The sequence below is a fragment of the Pleuronectes platessa genome, chromosome 15 (genome assembly GCF_947347685.1).
Source record: "Pleuronectes platessa chromosome 15, fPlePla1.1, whole genome shotgun sequence".
NCBI classification, from domain to species: domain Eukaryota; kingdom Metazoa; phylum Chordata; class Actinopteri; order Pleuronectiformes; family Pleuronectidae; genus Pleuronectes; species Pleuronectes platessa.
In genome coordinates this window covers 8,379,664-8,400,026 of record NC_070640.1, presented here as the reverse complement: position 1 = coordinate 8,400,026, position 20,363 = coordinate 8,379,664, and the positions used below count along the sequence as shown (strand labels likewise).

The following is a 20,363-nucleotide window of genomic DNA, read 5'->3' as shown; positions in this document are numbered from 1 at the left end:
AAGGTGTGACATCCCCTTCCCTGGTGCAATAGATGTCACATGTAAAGTTGAACAACAGAAAGACAATGGTATTTGCAGGATTGATTAGAATAAACACTTTGTAGCATAATGGAAGGTCATTGAATTGATGGATTAACTAAAGCTTTTATTTTTTATTTCTCCTTTGGGCAAATGCAGATGGATTAACATGCCTCTAATTCTTCATTTTGCAGCCCTCCGTCAGTCATCATGTGCTGCAGCTCATCCAAAATGCAGCAGGAGGACCACTCAACTAGAATTAGTGCTAATTATGACAAAATGTATTATTCAGTGAACCTTAATAACATTAATAGCCTTTTAATTGGAAAGAACACCTACTTGTATTAACTCCCTCTACAAGAAATAGACTTCCTAATGGTTTACTATTTTACTGCGAGAGTGAAACAGCCTTCTTGCCGTAATGAAAAATGCCTGAGTTGATTCATTCCATGATGAGATGAAGCACTTCACACCAGAGGGAGCGTGAGTCACTCCACTGCTTGGGGGAAGGAGAAGAAGAAAAAAGAGACGGGAGGAGACTTAGAGGAGAAGGATAAAGAGTAAAGGGAAGGAAGTCAAGGGTGTGTTTGGAAGGAGAAAGAGAAAGAGGACACAAGAGAGGAGGAGATGAGAGGACAGGTTGGGTTTGGGCTCCAGAGGGAAGTCATTAAAGGTAATTTCGTCTAGAGATGCGACGGCACAGACGCGTTTTGGATTTCAAAGTTTGTGTTCTGAGAAGGTTGCAACGAGATTTTTTTTTTAATCTTGATAAGTTGGGCAGGTGTTGCGAGCTCCTTGCAGACGGACCTGTGAACTTGTATGTTACCTTGACAAAACTAGTTTAATGGGAGAGTTTGTTAATTCAAAAATGCAAGCAAACAACAAAAACAAGACAAACAGTTTGTCATGTCAGAATCAAATTAGTTAGCTCGATGAAGCAGGATCAATTTTGGAAATGTATTGGGAGTAATAAGAACTGGTTATTTGGGGGGGAAAGTTTGAACACCTGCATGCAACCCAGAAAATAGACAGGTGTTGTAAAGTTTTTGTCAAGCTTCCGGAGAAACTCGGCTGAAGAGACAGATGAAGGTTTTCATGCAAGACATCCCGGAACTAAAAGCTTAAAAATCGCTCAGAGTCAAACTATTAATGATGACAGATGGGGTTCTGTTAGAGGGAAAGAGTTTTTTGTTCATGGCTTCAAACGGAGACACTTACCAGAATTACAGCATTAAAAATCGAGGGTTGATCCGGTTCCTCAAAGAAAGGGTCTGAGTCACTCTTTGCTCCTTAAGACTTTATGACATTTCGACGTTACAATTGTTGAAGCGTTGCAATGCTCCAGTCTAATCAGTGAAAGCGATCAAAAAGCCCCGGCTCCTCAGTGGTGAACAGAGGCCTTTGAATAACGTTGGAAGTTGCTGTCAAAAAATGGCCTCTGAGAGTTTGCTGGAAGACACAGAGGCAAAGATGAAGCTCAAAAAGACAAGATGCAGTAAGATTAATAAAGTGACACCCTGGTTCCAGGGATTTTAGAGGAACGATATGTCAGGAAAAGTTTAAAGATGTGGGAAAAGATTTAAGACGAGTTCTGTGGATTTTCACCACAGCCACATGGCAAAGAGGGTTTTTCTGTCTCTTACAATGTTTTTGACAAGTAACAAATGTTTGTATCTAATCAGAAACCGACAAGTATCAACGATGAGTCATCACCTCTGCCAGGGAGGTGGTGTTTTCATTGGTGCTTCTCTGTTTGGTGGTCTGTCATCAGGATTTCTGAGAGGTCGGAAATGATCCCAAAGAACAGAATCTATTTTGGAGCAGACCTGGATGACATTTTTTTGTTTCTTTAACATGGTGAGATTCCGTGTTATCCTCTGAAGAGGAGTTCATACCTCCACCAAAGAGGTTATGTTTCCAGCCCTGTCTGCTTGTCGGTTTGCTTGTTAGTGGCCTTAGTGGAGGTGTGTGCTCTATTCCAGTTTCCTATGTGAATAACAAACAAAACTTGAATTATGTCAACGTATTAAAGTCCCAAATCAAACAATATTAAAAACAAATAGTTCATTGTCCTGTTTTCAATGGATTAATACAGTCGTAGGAAGGGCAGCTGAAATAATGTCTTAAGCATCTGAGCAGGAGGAAGAGACCTTGACTGTTAGAAACGTCTGACCGAAGCAGCAAATCAAGTTTGCACTTCCAATTAAACTTGATTAATCACTTAATTTGTCCATAATAGCCAATTATTCACATGATGGTGGTGATAGTGAGATTGTGTAATGAGCTAATGCTATTAGATACTCAAACCTTTGTCTCTGGTGGGTTTTGTGTAGAGCAACGTCTGTCTGGGGGGAAATCCCTCAGATTTGAATTCCGATTCATCAGCGACTGAGCAGGGCTCCAGTTTTCAGAGAGGAGGCTGCCTGCTGCTCCTGTTAACTCTGGACTGAGCAAATGAGCTGAATGAGAGCTGGTGTGGTTACATAAGCACATTACGGCCCGTGCATGCATGCAAGCACACACTCCACACACACACACACACACATAGACAAACACACACACACTCCACACACACACACACACGCACACACAAACGGGAACAACTCTGTGTTGCATTTTGCTGCCTGCAGTCTATCATTAACCTTGACTGTATGTCCACTGTGACCCCCCCCCCCCCCACGCACACACACACACACACTCTCTCTCTCTCTCTCTCTCTCTCTCTCTCTCTCTCTCTCTCTCGTTCTCTCTCTCTCTTTCAGGCCGGATCAGGAGAGGTTAACTATCAATACGCGGGGCTGATGAGGAATGTGCCAGCGTGTCACAAGTGCTAGTCTCTGTTCGTTTTCACAGATCTTTCCCATCATTTAGATGCATGCGGCTGCAGTTCTCCATGGCGTAGCGTCCAATGGGCACTCACAGGATTGTCAGTCATGTCACCATATGCTGTACCAATTAAAATGATTACAAACCCACATTTAGATCTCAGGCTTTGCTGAATTTATGTCTTTTTCACGACAACTTGTGCCAAATAAAACCCATTTAACCTGATGGGAAATATGCCTCGCAATCCACTTTATTAAAAATATAGAGTGTCTATAGAGTAGATGGACAGTTTGTTGCTAATCAGTTGACATGTTGGTTCGTGTTAAAGCCCTTTCGCAGTATAATAAATCGATTCTGTAAAGATCTGTCTAAAAGTAAGGCGTTGAAATGTGAGCCTGAATGCTTATTTATCACGGAGTCCCAGTGATCCAGCACCTAACCTGTCACCTGCCTCTCGGCCAGTGTCAGCTGGGACTCGCTCCGGCAGCTAGCCCCCTACACGAACCTCCAAGGATAAGTGGTGTAGATAATGGATGGATGTTTTCAAACCTTATCAGGGTTACTCCTTTTCTTTCACCCTCAAATACTGAATTTAAACATCTCTCCACCACCGTGATTCAGTGACTAACAGGGCGGCTATAAAATGTTACACCTCACCAGGACATTTAAAAGTATAACCATTGGATCTAGTCCATTCAGAGGTCACAGGTTCACTCAACACAAACTAAAAAACCAGTACATCTGAATTTGAACCAGTCATGGAGTTCGCAAACAAACGCTTTCTGGCAGCAGAGTGTGGGGCTGTGACGCAGAGGCGATACAGCTTGAGAGGCCGAGTAAATCACAGACCCTCTCTCATTTCTGGCTGCCATTTTGTTTCGTGTAAACAAATCAAAAGCCGTTTGTACTTCCGACTGTCATCACCGTTTGGAATTTACTTTGCAGTGCCACAACGGAGAATGTGCTCCAAACCGGCGTGTGAGTGTAATTCATTGGATCCGTGTGGGAAACAAAATGATCGATTGCACAAAAACCACTCCACACACAGTGTAGATCTACATCTCGTATTCATTTAGTGCCGTAAAACAGACAGACAGCAGGAGGAGGAGAGATTCTTTCCCTTGCAACAAACTAACAGCACTGATTGAGTTGTTCAAGCTCTTAAATTTGATTTTTGCATTATTCCTGACGATGTGTGCGTGAGTGTGTGTGTGTGAGAGAGAGAGAGCTGAAATCACCTCAGTGTGGTTTTTCCTGACTTTTCCACTCTATGTTGGTGAGAACAATCTTGAGGTAAATTCCCCACTTTTAATAAATTGTCCCTCACTTAGACCTGCCCGTTCCAGACCTGGCGGTTGGAAATGGGCTGATTGCTCAGGCCTGTGGTGATGATGGTTGCAGCTTTCTTTCTGAAACTCTAAACGTGAATTGATCGAGCCGCGGCGAGCAAAGACCTGCTGCGGGACTCGATCCACAGAACCCTGAAGCTGCACCCCCGCTGCTGCTCAAAGTTCACTGAGGCTGGACTCAGTATGCAGAACCAGCATCAGTTGTTGACGCTGCTGTCATGAAAGTGCCCGTGAGCACGGTGTTGCCGTGATGGACAACGTCACTTACATTAATGAGTCCCAGCCGGGCGTCTGTCGATTGAAGTTTATCGATGAATCATGTGTCCGAATCGCACCATGTTTGACGTTACACTTTCTTGGGCCCTTAATGATGCTTGTGCCAAAGTATGGAGCTGATATGATGAGTTGTCCTTGAGTTCTGCTCGACAGAGACAGACAGAGACTTCTGGAGTTACTAGATATAAGACTGTCCCTTACTTGGAACATTTACAGCAGGCTGAGAATGAGCCTTGGAGAAAGTAACGTCCTCACCACACCTTAGTTTACTTCTCTTCTTTCATTGAGTTTCTGGACGCCTATATGAGCATGATCACATTTTTTTATTCCATTTAACGAGTGTATTATAATTACACCAAACATATTAAATAGGTCTATTCCGAGACATGTATTGGTTTCTGACTGGGAAAATTAGAAAAAGTGATAATCACATAAAATAATATATCTCTGAACCATCTCTTGAACCAAATCACAAACATTTGGGCTGTTTAAAGTGATCTCATCTCGACCAACTAATGAAGTAATTAATATAACATACAGTTTTACTTCCACCATGAAACTGTTTGAACCCGCTGCAGGGGAGACCCGCCGCCCACTTTAAAATCTTCTGATTACAGAGCAAATGCACATATGTATGAAATGGGATTAAGCTAATTTGATCATATCTGCACGGGGTTGATTCTTACTGTGCTTGGTTCAGCGGGCATATGTAAACCAGTACTTTGAAGTATAACCTATAATGAACTCATAGTTTTGCTGCAATATGTCTTTTTGAGGTGTCCTACTGAATTAGATATTCATTTTTTTTTACCTTCAGGTTAAAACCTGATGAAACAAGCTTCGCCCAAGTGAATGGAATAAAGATCATTATTGCAGTCTCAATAGGAGCAAAATAAAAAGACAGGGACCATGTAGAGATGTGGCCTTCATCCAATTCAGATATTTACATAGATTACAATTCTGAAGTTGTTCTGGCTGATGACATTTCTTTCAGCCCTCGTAGATCTTTGTCCTCAAGCAGAACACATCAATAGGTCCTTTTTCCTTGAATTGTCTTTAAAATGTGAATGTGTACACATCTAAGTGTGCGTTTGTGCCCGTGTTTAAGTTAACAACTGAGGTTAGGGGAGCGAGGGGAGGAAGGGGACATGTCAGCTGTCAAGTGCCTGTCAGGTTATGTAAATGCAGGGTGAAGGCTGGAACACAGCGAGGACACCACGCTCAGGGAGCTGGAAAAAAAATTGCGTCACCGTGCATGATCAATCCCCCATCGATCCCCTGCAGTGACATGATCTCCCAATACCCACTCAGTGTCACATCCAGACCCCCCCCCCCCCCCCCACACACACACACACACACACACACACACACCCCTCAAATAAACACAACTCATTGAGACCAGATGGAAAAAAAATACATATATTTATTTTACAAGAAAGGGCACATCATTTTTTTTTGTACAAACCGTAAACTAAATACTGTAATAATTCTGAGGGTTATAAGCTTTGACATCACTTTCATGAATGAAACACCCAAAAACATGGCAATAAATAAATATATATATGTATATTTATATACATATATATACTGCAAATAGACAGTGAATGTTGCATCTCACTGTAAATTATAATCCCACGGCAGAGAAAACATACAGCATGTAAATTTGCTACGCACATTAAGGATTCTCGAAGATAAAAAGCACTTGTGTTCATCACAACTACATTTTGAACATCATTGTACAATACTCTATCTCTGCTCTCCCATCCCTAAATACTGCCATTTCTATTTTTCGTGTTTTTCTTCCTCTTTTTTTTCACATGAAACTTTGAATTGATGTCGAGGTAGGGACTGAGTCGTTATCCTAGACAGTTGAAGTGAGCTGAAACGTCATCCTTAGAATAAAACCCACATTCCCAGGGCCTGAGAGTGTTGCTTGGGCCTTTGCGTCTTAACCCGTGCCCACCCAACCACCAAAGGAGGAGAAGGAGGGATTCTGCACTGTCAGATGTACTGACTGGGAGACCCGGAGCTGTCCCCCCCCAAAAAAGCAACTTGTAGGGCAGCCTAGGGGGAGACGCTCCAGATCAAACAAAGCATTCTGCTTGAGGGACGGTTTCCTGCATCGCCCTGCTCGGAAATCGCACCAGCGGCAGATGGGAAGATGAGTCACTGAGTTGACAAGGTGAAAGCTCAGAGGGGGGGCGGGCGCTTTTACATGGAGCCAAAATACAGCAGAGATCATTTCAACTCTCAGCTGGAGGTATGCTTCTGTAAAAAAAAACATCTGGTAAACCTGTAAATGCCAATGATGTCAGGACGGATGACAGATTAATCTCTATTATCATTAAAAAGTACACCCCTTCACTGCCCCCCCCCCCCCCCCCCCCCGCGCAGACTTCGGCTTATAAAACACTGGTTAACTCACAGTATAAGCTACAGTACAGCCACATTCAGCCAAAAAAGAAAGATTTTGGCAACAGCAATAACATAAGAACAATAATGAAAACACAGCCAGGTGGGGCTTTGATTCGGTGCTCTGACTCGGAACTACGGCAATGGAGCGGTAGGCCCTGTCTGTTTAATAATAAATTCAATCTGTGTTAACATTGGGAACGCTCATCAAGTCGACAGAGGCAGCCAAGAGAAAGAGAAAAAGGGATAGGAGGATAGAGTGCGGAGGCGGAGGGAGAAGGGGAGGAACAAATCTTCCTCAAGGCAGTTCTCTCCCATGTCCGATCCTGACAGATTATGTGCAGTCCACAGTTCATTGCCTGTTCGAGACGGCTTGTGTTTTGGAATAATTGGGGAGGAGCTGGTGAAGGGTGAAAATGGAGAGGCCGTTGAGCTGATATGGTCGAGAATTTCTAAGAGGCAATTGGCAGCACTTGGGGTGTAATGCGGCAGTGGTAATAGAAATTTCAATACTTGGAAAATGTAATTAATTCATAATAAAAAAAATATAAACAACTTATTCCAGTTCACAAATATTGGTTTTTGAAGTGATAGAGAGCAGCAAATGGCAGGGGCAGAGGACATGGAGGCAGAGAGGACAATGAGTTGCTTCTGTGTCACTGGCCGAGCCATGTATTGAGCTAAAAGCTTTCCCCCGCTCCGTTGCCATCTAGATAGCATTGGATTTTCCACAGCAGGAAAATCAAATGCTTCGTTCAAGACCAATTGCTTTCTATCGGATTCGTTCTTCCCTTCCCTGACGAGCAATAGTTTCACGCCTTCATGGACAAACACAGCACAGGGTGGACGCCCGACTAACAATGGCAGAGACTTAAACCAGAACGCCGACAGTGTCCAGTCCAGACAGTTATGCTCAACATGCATTGACTTTGCATTTACTTAAGCTCTGAAAAAATATACACTTTAATTTCCTTCAAGCTACGAAAAACCATGAAATTTTCATATTGTATGTCTTTGAAAATATAAATTCTGGTTCAAATTATTTAGTAAGCGATGAAAAAGTCTTGAAATCGTCCATTACAATGGCCACAAACACATAAAATTGACTAACAAATGAAAGAAGGTATAACAAATGTGTCTTCAATAGATGTTCTCGTTTTGTTGACCAGTAGCTTACGGTGGCTAATGTTAGATTATGTTCCAAAATCTGACATCAATTTAAAAATATTTCTACTGCTTGGCTGTTTTAGACAATTATTATGTCATTTTCAGTTGTCCACATAGCAAATGCTAAGTTGTCTGACTTTTAACTCAAACTCAAATTTGAATGTTTTGAATATCAATTTCATCAGTGCACAGGGTAGAAGTAAGTATAAGCAATGCAAAGTGTTGAAAACTATATTATTGAAATGTATCAGACAGCAGTAGTTTTACAGCAAATCTGTGGCAGGTACATTCATTCATAATAAGGAGTACCTTACTCAAAACTGCCTTTTCTTAACAACTTTATTCTAACGTCAACACTTTCTGTACATGGTAATCATATCTTTTAGTGCCGCGTCCTTATTTTTTAAATGCGACTGGGCAAAGACAAATCTCTGGGTGAGGAGAATCAATACAAATATGTCCATTATCTTCAAGGTGTTCCTCATCATGATGAAGTTTTACCCTCGACTCCCTGCAAACAGAGCCGTCACACTGCATGCTCCACGTCCCCACCACAGCACAGCATGGATTCCAGCATGAGCAATTTACAAAATCAGATATCTGCAAGTTTGCAGAAGGTCACTAAGTGTCATTTGGATTCCAGCTGAGCAAACTCTGCTGCTGCTGCTGCTGCTCTGCTTCCTCCGTCCAAGTGCGGAAGTTAAGATGTGTACAGATTTACATTCTTTTTTAATTACGTACCGACGGCCTTCGCCAAAAATAGAATCATTAGTGCCGCTTTAAGTGGGCAGAGTAGGGACTTAAAATGGAGGGCTGCCAGGGGAGCGAGAGAGGAGGGAGCAGGCCCGAAAGAGAGAAAGAAAACATTAAAGGAAAACTTGGCGCAGGTGTAAAGGGCCGTGCTGACTGAGGAAGTGGTGAGGAAGAGGAGGAGGAGGAAGAGAGAAGACTTTGAGAATGGTGAGGAAAAAAGATCAGGAGGAGGGAGAACGGGGCTTTGCTGACAGAGCGGAGGAGAGGCCTCCAGAGATGGTTAGCAGAAGAGAAGCAGATGAGGGGGACAAAGCTAATGAAGTGAGGGAGCGAGGAAGGGAAATGGAGAAAAGTTCAGGTGAGCCCGTCCGGTCGGTCCCAGGTGGAGATGACCAAGGACGGCTCAGAATAGACTACAGAGGAGGGAGAGTTGACCTTAGAGGAGCATCTCGTTTTATGCTCCACTCTTTGTTTCTGTCTCTAACACACATCTGTCAGACCCTGGACATTTCGAGCTCAATAAGGATTTGGATCCAGAAAATAATAGGGGGTTAAAGGGGGGGTGTAAAAATGAAATATCTTGGCTTAAGGTGAAGAACTCCATCACGTGCATCCCACCTGTTTTAGTTTGGATCAGAACATTGTAACTTTGGTGTTTGAAGTCATCTTTAAAAGAATAAATAACAACTGCGATACAGGTGATTCGGTTTTGCAACAAAATCATCCATAGAAAGGTACTGAAGAGAAATTACTGCAAAAAAAACATCGAATTATACCGTACCAAAACCAGTTCACCAACATTGTTCTCGCTTCCATGAAACACATATAAAGCACCTAAACCAACAAGACATTTGTTCTAATGGTTACTACATCTTGCTCGACTGTATATACTGTGTTGAAGTCCTCCCAGGACAGTGTCAGTACTGTACAGTAATGCACGTGCAGATATACACATCTTTCTCGGAATACTGTTAAAAAATGTATACATGTGCACATAGCGAGTGTTCTGCTTAAATATTCACATTTTCAACATTTATCATCAAATGTGTCAATTTCATCAATAAATGCTGAGCGTATTTTGCAGATAGTTATATCCAGGATAAAGTGCCTTTACTTTTAAACATTCTGTAGGTTTTTCCATGTGGATTTTTGTCGACAGTCTTGACGTCCTGTCCCCCTTTACTGTTTCAGGCATATTCTTAGAGATGTCTGTCTCATTTGTTTCTCTTTGCTGTCCTTCCATTTAAGCTCATCGCTTCCCCTTGTGTATACATACATGCCTCGGTGTACTCCAATCTATCTTTGCCTTTGCTCAACATGACACAGCTTTATGCTGTCCGTTCTGCGTTATGGGATTGATCTTTTCCAGCGTGACCTCAGTGTCGCTGTCTAAATTCCCAGAGATGGCTGGGGACAGTATCTCCGGGGCGTTGTTTACAGTCCCTACCTCGATCTCTCCCCCACATCCGTCCTTCTTCTGTAACTCCTCCTCCTGACACAGGATGCTGTGTGGAATCACGTAGTTGGCAGAATGGATGCCCTCCTTTGGGATGTGACTCTTGGGCTGATACTGGCAGTTTGGGTTCGAGGTAGGGGCACCCATGTTGTTGTTTATACTGACGATCTCGATGGCGTTGCTCCCTGGGCATAGGCGGTGGCAGCCCAGGAGGATGGAGAAGGCCTTGCGGAAGTCAGCGTTGAAGGCATAGATGATGGGGTTGAGCGAGGAGTTAGCCCAGCCAAACCACACGAACACGTCAAAGGTGGTGGGGCTGATACAGAGGAAGTCCGTGGCACCATCTGGCAAGTTGGGCTCACAGAACGGAACCATGCAGTTAAGGATGAAGAAGGGCAACCAGCAGCACACAAACACCCCCATGATGACTGAGAGTGTCTTTAAGACTTTGGTTTCTCGTTTGAACGACATTTTGAATGAGCTCTCGCTCTCTATGGACGAGCTGTTCCCCATGCTGCTGTGGCGGTTTTTGGCACTCTCTGCTGCCCGCTCCAGGGCAGATATTCTCCGTATCTGTATCTGGGCAATGCGGTAGATCCGGGTATAGGTGACGATCATAATAGCCACAGGGATGTAGAAGCTGATAAGGGAGGAGGAGATGGCGTAAGTCCGATTAAGGCTGGAGTCACAGTTGTCAGGGGGAAGATCGCCGGGATAAGTTCCATTTAGCTCTGCGTAGCTAGTGGTCTGAGCTTTGTGCCAGTTAAGCTGCACAGGAATGAAGGAGATGAGGACGGACAGGGTCCATGCCACGCTGATCATCAGGCACGCCACTTTAGGGGTCATCTTGCGTTCATAGCGGAACGGGCTCGAGATGGCCCAGTAACGGTCGACACTAATCACACACAGGTTCAAGATGGAGGCAGTGGAGCACATTATGTCAAACGCCACCCAGACATTGCAGAAGGCGCCAAACGGCCAGAACCCCACGATCTCTGTCGCCGCCTTCCATGGCATTACCAGGATAGCCACCAGAAGGTCAGAGATGGCCAGAGAGATGACGAAAAAGTTGGTAACCTTTGACCTGAGGTGTCGAAACTTGGTGACAGCGGCGCACACAAGTGTGTTGCCTAGCAGCGTTGTGAAGATGAGGAGGGAGAGGAAGCAGCCTGTCAGCACGCGTTTGGACGAGTCTCTCTCTGCTAGCAGCTGCTTGCCGTCTTGAACCGTTGAGTAATTCTGATCCATTGTTTATGTTACACTGCTAATAAAGTGAGAGAGGGGGTGGGTGAGGGGGGTGTCAACAGTCACCCCATCACATCCCCAGCCCGCAGCAGCTGCGCCTCTCTGGGGAAGAGTTTTAGACGGACAGCGTAGCTGGCGGAGAGGTCAACTGTCTCGGCACCAGCTCGCCCACAGACTGGGTCATCCATAGGCTCCTCGTCACCACCACCATCCTTGCAGAACAGTTGCTATAAATATTTCTGAAATATCTTTTCCGAAATTTTCCCCACAAAAATTCCTGGTCGATAGATTCCTGCAGCAGCTGTACAGGCAGCAGACATTCTACTGAGGAAATAGGGACGAATATTCCAGCGGTTCTCTCCAATTATTTTCTCAAAAAGCGACTGCAAGGTGAAAAAAAAAAAAAGGCTGCAGTAAAAAGGATATTTAATGAAAAGTCATCGTTTGCTCCTCTCCCTGTTTGCCACAGCTGTCAAGCCCTCAGCCAAAGTTTCACAGCATATTGTTGCCGAGCTATTGAGTAAACAGAAGCTTGGCCAATCATTAGACTTATATACCACCTCATCAATAACTTGTATTGATGGATTTCGCGTTGCGTTTATCTGATTTGCTTAATGATCCTCGAGGCGTGTCTGTGTGATTATACTGGTGCCTGCATTGGCGCTGGTCCACCCCGGGCTGCTATAGGTGCTGTTTTCTATTTTATTTATTTTATTTTCATTTGTATGAATGGAGCTCCCTGTCGGTTCATGGCACCGTGTAAGAACATTTCCACCTGAGCGTTGAGCCAACAGAAAAAAGGAGGCTGGAAACAGCATTGAAAAGTCTCAACAGTTCATTTAGAAAACAGAGGGATGCGTGATCAATGTCTCAGAAGCGCATTCAAATCTCAGCTCCTTTTTCATGCTTCCATGTCGCTGTAATCCAGGTGTGAGTCCATGCGTGTGCACACGGCAAAAAGACGACTGGTAAGCTTTTAAAAACACATTCAAGAGTTGTTATGGCCACCCACCTGAATGATCTATGGCTGTGCACTCCCCGTGTTGAAGTCTTTAAAAACAGACGCTTAGTTTATATTCTTAATATTGCGCCAGCGTGCGCTCCGCTCCGCGGATGAGGACAGCTCAGCACCAGCGGCAAAGTCTTGTGCTGGTTGAAGTCAATCCAAAATCAACTCCGCTAATTAAGCGGGCAAACGAAAATATCCAGTCCTCCAAAGATCCACATCTCCTCGGCGTACATCCAACTTGTATCTTGGTGAGGAGTGAAAGGGAAGGAGCTCAGCCTCCTTGCGCTCCCCTCCATGGGAAGTCAGTCATGTCTCCCCCCCACCCCCCCGCTGTCAGGGGTCCCCAGGTGTTTTATCGCTCCTTATGCTTTTCTTTTTGGGCTCATCCTTCACGCAGTCACCCTGCGATGTGTCTGCGGTCCGACTTGCCGGCGGAGAGTGATGGGAATGACCCTGGTCTCTCCAAGACCGTTTCCCTGCGCGCTACTCTCTCTCCGCTCAGCTGCTGCCCGCTGCTGTGCGCCACGGTCTCTGCCACAACTGCTCCATCTATCCAGGGGGAGACGTGAGGACCAAAGCCACCCAAATGTTTGCTCCTACGAACCCCCTTTGTGGTTTAGGTGTTCGGCCACACTATTTATGATGGCACATACTCCTGCAATCAAAAGGGAATAACTGTGTTGTATTGATTTAAGCTTGGAATTTCGGGAGAAACTGCATAGAAAAAACGTTTCTCACAGTTTATGTGATGTTAATTTATAAAACCTGACAATCCTTATTTTTCTTATATATTTCCAGGTTAACAAAATGATAAACGGTCAGCCTACAAACTCCATCTGCAACTCACTATTATATATATATATATATCTTTAAAACAACGGTTATGATGGCACTCTTTATTTGCACACGCTTTGTTTTAGACTTCACCTCCAGTGAGAAGAGCTGAAATAATAGTGGAGTCACAAAAAGAAAAGAGGAGCTAAAAATGAAGGTGCCGTCCTGAGGTGAACCAGCAGCGAGCAGCCATGCACACGGAGGTACAATGAGGCCATCTACTGGGTGCATTGTGGGAGAGTGTGTGAGAGTGATGGGATCTGAGAGAGGAGGACACACCGCACACACAGTCTCGCGTGTCCCGCTCTGCTGCGCTCTCTCACGCGCGCCTCTGAGCTTCGCCGCCGCGGCGCGTCATCGGGCCTCTCATCCTTTTACGCATGACGCGCGCGGTTCAGAGCAGCGATGGCCGGGGAAAAGATCTGTTACATCGGCACCATTCCATGTCACTGCCACCTTTCACTATAGTTTCAATATGTAGAGTAGATTCTGGATTTTCAATTTCATGTTGTTACAAGACAAAGTGGAGAACACGTGGAACATACGGTCATAGCAGAAACCCAGGCTATAATTATATTATGTCAATAATTTAACAGACGGAGGGGAGTCTCTCTCTCTCTCTCTCTCTCTCTCTCTCTCTCTCTCTCTCTCTCTCTCTCACTCTCTCCATTGAGGCTGGCAGCGGCAGAGGCGCCGCTGCAGACACGCAGGCGGCGTGGACACGCGCACAGACGCGTGCGAGCTGCAGCAGTTGTTGCATAAACGTCACCTCGATAAACATGACAGAACAACTCTGAAATAGGTTAGAGTTCCAAGGGCCAGGCTGCACCAGGAGGAGCCCCGAATAAAGGGAGACACTGTTTATGTGTGTTACATCTTAAATAACTTTCCATTATACATATCTGACCTTGTCAGTAGGCCTCATGGGGCTCCTAACTCCGTGCTAATGAGGCTAAACATCATTTCTGAGGTCCTGGTTAAGGTTAGATGTGAATTGTGGCAAATGTCCTACAAGGGATGAACAATTATGTTTGTGTGTGTGGGGGGGGGAGAGAGAGAGAGAGAGAGAGAGAGAGAGAGAGAGAGAGAGAGAGAGAGAGAGAGAGAGAGAGAGAGAGAGAGAGAGGCCAGTTAGCATTTTAACTATTTAGCGAGATTAAAGCCTCAATGGACGCTGTCCCTGTGCGTGTGTGCCTGCACTCTTGTTACGTGTGTCTGACTTATATGTGTGCATCCATGAGTCTGCATTCTTGTGTGTGTCTTTGTGGTAAAAAAAAAGAAGAAGAGTTTGTGTTACATTCTGTTATTGTGTTTGTGTGTGTGTGTGTGTGTGTGTGTGTATGAGCTTGCGCATGCGTGCGCGTGTGTGTGAGTAATACATGTAGACAAGCCAAGTGTAAGAGGCCTGGCAGACACAACGCCCACATTTCCCTGTAGCACAGAGCCAGGGTGTGCGTGCAGCCCACAAAGTTCAAACCAAGACCACGTCACACACAGACACACACATAGACTCACTCACTCACACACGCACACACAACCAGCCATGCAGGGTAATTTATGTCTGCTCCAAAAAGCAAATAAAATAGAATAGAATAGAATAGAATGGAATAGAATAGAAAAGAATAGAACTGATATGGTGACCAGAAATCTCTTGTTCCGGGACTTTTTTCAACATTCACAACTTCTTTCCCTGGACTTACAGCCCCACCAGATCTAAACAAAACAGGTCCAACTGAAATAAATGGATTCTATTTGATTGTGAACCGGCGTCACAAAACTTTGCATAACTTCTCATCATGCCTGGAGAGAGAGCGGCATTTCACTTCCTGGCAGGATGTTCATCGAGCGCTTCTATATGCTGTTCTCCTGGCCCTCGGTTATTCCAACAGGCAATGAGTTTAAGGTGATAACCAAACCTCTCACTGGGCCTGTGGGGAACATGCCAATCTCTGGGGGTATGTGTGTGTGTGGGGGGGGGGGGGGGGGGGGGGGGGTCCTTTAATTTTCTAGGATTAATCCTGAATCCAGCTCAATTTTAAAAAATATACCCACAAGCAGAGATTCAGCCATTCAAGCTGATATGGAAATGAGAAAGTTTTAAGGCTGCACGAGCGGCCAAAAATCTGCAGGGGACAGCTCAGAGACGAATTTTTGGCACTCACCACAAATTTTTTTAATGCACTTGAATATTGACGGAAAAAGGTTGAGAAAAAGCAATGATCTACACACATTTACATTCATATTAGTGTTTTCATAAATGGATAACTGCCACATGGGGAGTGTGTAGCCAAAATAACAAGATTAACACTTTTTGGGCATTTTGAAACATTAACAGCATGTATGGTAGGACAGTTATCAATATTTAAGTCTGTACTTGCAACATGGAAAGTATAGAAGTGGGTAGAGCAAACAGACCAAACTGAGTTAATTCAAATTGATCAAATGAATTATAAAGAGAAACAGGCAAGTAAAACAAATCAATACAGACACGTACAAGGATGCCAAGCGACAGCGTACGTCGACACAGCTACAGTTCAAGCCAGACTTTAAAGTGCGTGTACGAAACGTTCAATTGAATCTCTAATTTATCGCAGTACATTCACAGAAGTTAATGTTGCTGAAGAACTCTGCTGAAGTGCATTGATCACGTCTCATTGAAGCCATGTTGTTTTTCTCGTGTGATAAGCGGAGCAGTTGTCTGAAAGAAACCGTGAATACCCAGCATGTGTGAAAACGATTTGTCCGTTATGTCCACTCCATTAAGTGTTTCACATAAAGTTTAATCTGTAAATTGTACGTTGAATGATACATATACAGATCGAGTCAGTAATCGCCAACCGTCTGTATCAATGATATAGTTATGTATAAAAGTTGGTGTTTGAATGAGGTGGAATGATAACTATGATACACTGGCATAAACAGACAATGTCAAGAGAGCAAAACAATCAATATCCCAGTTAGAGACGCTCCGGCCGACACTATCTATCAACAGCATATTAAAAGAAGTGCAGTCTGTTTACTTGATGTTTACTTTCAGGAGAGATTGCTTGCGAAAGGCTTATTGCTTTTTCTCTGTAGTAAAAGAAATCTCATTTAAACTGTGATAAAAAAAACATCAGTTGAAATCAATGAGGCGCGTATCAAGGTGATCGCCATGATGACAACGTTTTCCGAGACAGCATGAGGTTATTCACCATGAAATGAAAAGCCGAGAACTGTCAGATGTTCCTGACTCATTTTAAAAGTGTTGCTCACACGTTGCCGGGCGGAGAGAAGCCTCTGTGTGTTTTTTAGAGGGACATCCAAGGAAGAATAAGAGACTAATCCACAACCAAGATGTCCCACTACAGCAGAACATAAAGGCACCAGTTTGAAGACTGAGTCTATATTTCTCTTTCAGTCTTTTCTCTTTCTATCTATCTCTCTGTCTCTCACACACACTCTATCTCTATCTGTCTCTCATCCTTCCTCCAAATCCTCTTTGTCAGTGTGACATCCATCAGGTCGCAGGTTGTTGTCGAGGCTCTAACTGCCACACACCCAGCATGAAGGAAATGTTGTGCACTAATCCCACCACCGAGATTCACCAGCAGACAGACACACACACACACACACACACACACACACACACACACACACACACACACACACACACACACACACACACACACACACACACACACACACCTCTGACATTCAACAATACTGCTGAGATTCGCTCGCTGACACACACACACAAACACAGCAGCTTTAAAGACACTCAACAATAAGAGCATAAGCCTCCAGAGTGTTAATCTTAGGCAGCGCAATCAAACCTTCGATCTGTGCATGTACATGTGCATGTGCGTGTGTGTGTGTGTGTGTGTGTGTGTGTCATTACTTTCATTTGCGGCTCTTTGCAGTGTACAGAAGCTTTTTGTGCAGCAGAAGATTATTGCCGTTTCCAAAAGAACCTCTGGCTGATCTCATTGAGCCATTTGTGACTTGTGTTTAATCCCTGCACTGCACATGTATCCCAGAGAATCTTTCCACAATGCATGTACATGTGCACACACACTGGCAAGCACCGGTGGTTTTTATGTCCTTTTTCGCGTTCTCGTTCTCACTCATCTCTTCCGTTATATCTGAGGTTAAAAGATTCAGAGCAGTCACAGTCGGACCATCTGCTGGCAGCAGTTTCATTTGATAAAGTGGGTTTATAATGATGTGAAAGCATCAGTCTAATCATACAGTACACACACAGAAACACACACTCACTCTATCTATCTATCTATCTATCTATCTATCTATCTATCTATCTATCTTTATGAACAAACAAGATAACTTGCCAGGACATATATAACAATTTGATTCAAAAAAAGAAAATTGCTTTTATTATTCCAACCAAATTTCGAAGGAATTTCAAAGGAACAGGTCATTATATAGCAGAGAATTTGATTTATTTTCATTTCCAAAGAAAGGGTCAACATGACAAGTTTATTCATCTGTTTCCCCTCTTTTCATGCAGAAAAATAAATTGCCACACAGCCCCCTCAGTATAACAAAACATCAAAGACAGAAAAAGTTGTGTTTTAGTGGTGTGTGTGTGTGTGTGTATGTGTGATTCCTTATAGTGTCACTAATGAAGGTAACAAGCCTGCAGTGGAATGAAACAAGGCACTCCACAGAAAAGGGTGATGAATGCTGCGTCTTGACGCCCTCTTCTGCTGAAACCTTTCCCTGAAACAAGGATCTCACCGCTTCGCCTCCGGGTCGCGCAATCTAAAATTGATGAAATCTGTGCCTCTCAGCCGGGGTCGCTGGGGAGAATCAGCCCCGGGGTATAATTAGCAACGAGCAATGAACGCAGACACGGCAACATTTGGCAGTTATCCTGTGTAATAAGGACAGAGAATAACTTTCCCCAAAATGAAATTGACGTGCTTCTGGAGCTGGAAGTGTATACGGGAGAGAGAGAGTGAGAAGGAGAGAGCGAGAGAGAGAGAGAGAGAACGACTGTTGAGAGTCGGAGCTGGTAGATGAATGAGCAAACCAGCTTCTGAAAGAGGCTGTGATCAACTGTTGCAGGAGCAGGACACACATTGGTATGCTGTCATTGCACAATCACACACCAGGAGACAGACACATCACAGTGAGATCGACACCAACAGATATGAATGCCAAGAAAGAGAGCTACGAAATAAGCTCAGTTACTTCAAAAGAACAGATTTCCAGCAGATGAGACGACCGAAGCTTTGCTCTCACAACTCAGTGTTCCCTAACATGAGGATTAATGTTTACTACCTCCACCAAGGCGATTGGAAATCTGCTGGATATGACACTGTTCAAGTCAGAAACCATTTACTTTTGTGACAGATTCGGACAAAAGAGCAGATCGTTTGCTAACATTGAGAGATTGTGCGTTTTTTTGATATTTTCAGAAATTGCAGGGATAGCGAATAGAGCTGGGGGGAGGGGGAGGGGGGGCAGGAGTCTGATATCTACGAGTGTGCACAGTTTGGTGCATAGTGATAGAATTTAAGGGGACTGTTGGACTTTGGTGGGCTTATTCTTCTGAGTGCCGTCAGTGCTCCCTGTCTGTTTGTCGGTCAGCTGGATTACTAAAAAAAAAAACAGAAACGATTTTTCCATCATTTTGTGAGGTGGAATGACCCAAGGAAGAACCCATTAAATTCTAGAGGGGTTCCAGATAAAGGGCTTGTACACTCTCCGAGCTCTCCGCCACTAGCTGAGATTTGATCTAATTCAGAAACCACCAGTTCCGTTTTATTTTGATTTCTTATTTATCAATACATTTATGCTTATATATTAGCTTTTATCAAATTAAGCAGATCACTGCTACGCATTCATCCATTAAAGTTCCAATGATGATCCGGTCTGAACTGCTCGGGCTCTGCAGATCAGAACACGACTTCCATTCAGCTGTTTTCATCCACTGCTGTGAGAGACAGACCTTCATCATTGCCGTTGTCAGTCCGATGGCGGCCTTCACAGTATGTCCTGGAGTCCTGTCTGTGATGAAGCTTCAGCGGAACTGTCAGCAGCGGTGAGGAACTGTCAACCTCTGCTCTGTGCGCTCAGTGAAATCGATACGGATAGGAAACAACTACGCTGGTAAAAATCACTGGGAAAGATATCAACAACCGGGAAGAGTAGAAAAGATGCTGCAGACAAAGAGTGACATGATGTCAACCATGTTACATGTTAGCTGGCTGACATCCTGGTTTCACATATCACCGTCATCACTTGAAGAGATGCTTCCCCCCCCCCCATCTTTCAAACTCAATTTGTGGTCAAACATTGCTATTATTGTTATTTTATCACATAAAGCAGTGAAATGTGTGTGGTCCTAATTGAGTAAATTCAAAAACATCAAAACACAAGGGGGTTAAGTCATTTGTTATGCTTCATCTGAATTATTAACAGCAGCTTATTGGATTCTGCACATATACACAAACAAGCAAACATCAAAAATGGTATAATGGTGTCGGTGTTAATTCTTGTACTGATAAAGAATTAATGAGCAACAAATAAAAGTGATTTTATTTAGAAAAACGCACAAAAACACAGCGAACAGACGAGTGCCTCAGCTCAGCAGCAGTAAGAGCCTGCAGGCGTCAGAGCTCATGTTCAGTGGTTTTGCCAATTTTGCACATGCTCAATATGTTCAGATTTCTCTTCATGCAGCCGTGTTCAGGGTTTCTAAATGTGTCTGTCATCTCCACAAATACACATGTTGCCGCTATTTTAAGGAACCTCCTTAATCTAAGGTATCAAGTCTCATATGTGATCATTTGTCACATGTAGTGTTTGGAAAATACATAGATAAAGGGCCCAGATGATGATTAGGTTTGTCCATATGGTGTTTTTTGATACAAGGCAGAAAACAAACTGATTATTGTCACACTGCATTGAAGTAGCTGTAGACCGGCTGCTGCAGGCACAGGCAATCCTTCAAAAATATCAATACCACAACATATGTTTAACAAAAGTGTTGTGACTTATATTAGCTAGAAAT

General features: G+C 43.8%; 1 protein-coding gene across 1 annotated transcript; it reads right to left on the bottom strand.

Annotated features, from left to right (window-relative positions):
• Positions 1 to 6,863: 6,863 nt before the first annotated feature.
• drd1b (dopamine receptor D1b) lies at positions 6,864 to 12,999 on the bottom strand. The gene has a single exon (XM_053442372.1). The coding sequence runs from the start codon at positions 11,503 to 11,505 to the stop codon at positions 10,114 to 10,116; it is 1,392 nt and encodes a 463-aa protein (XP_053298347.1). The 5' UTR covers positions 11,506 to 12,999; the 3' UTR covers positions 6,864 to 10,113.
• Between the last annotated feature and the right edge of the window lie 7,364 nt (positions 13,000 to 20,363).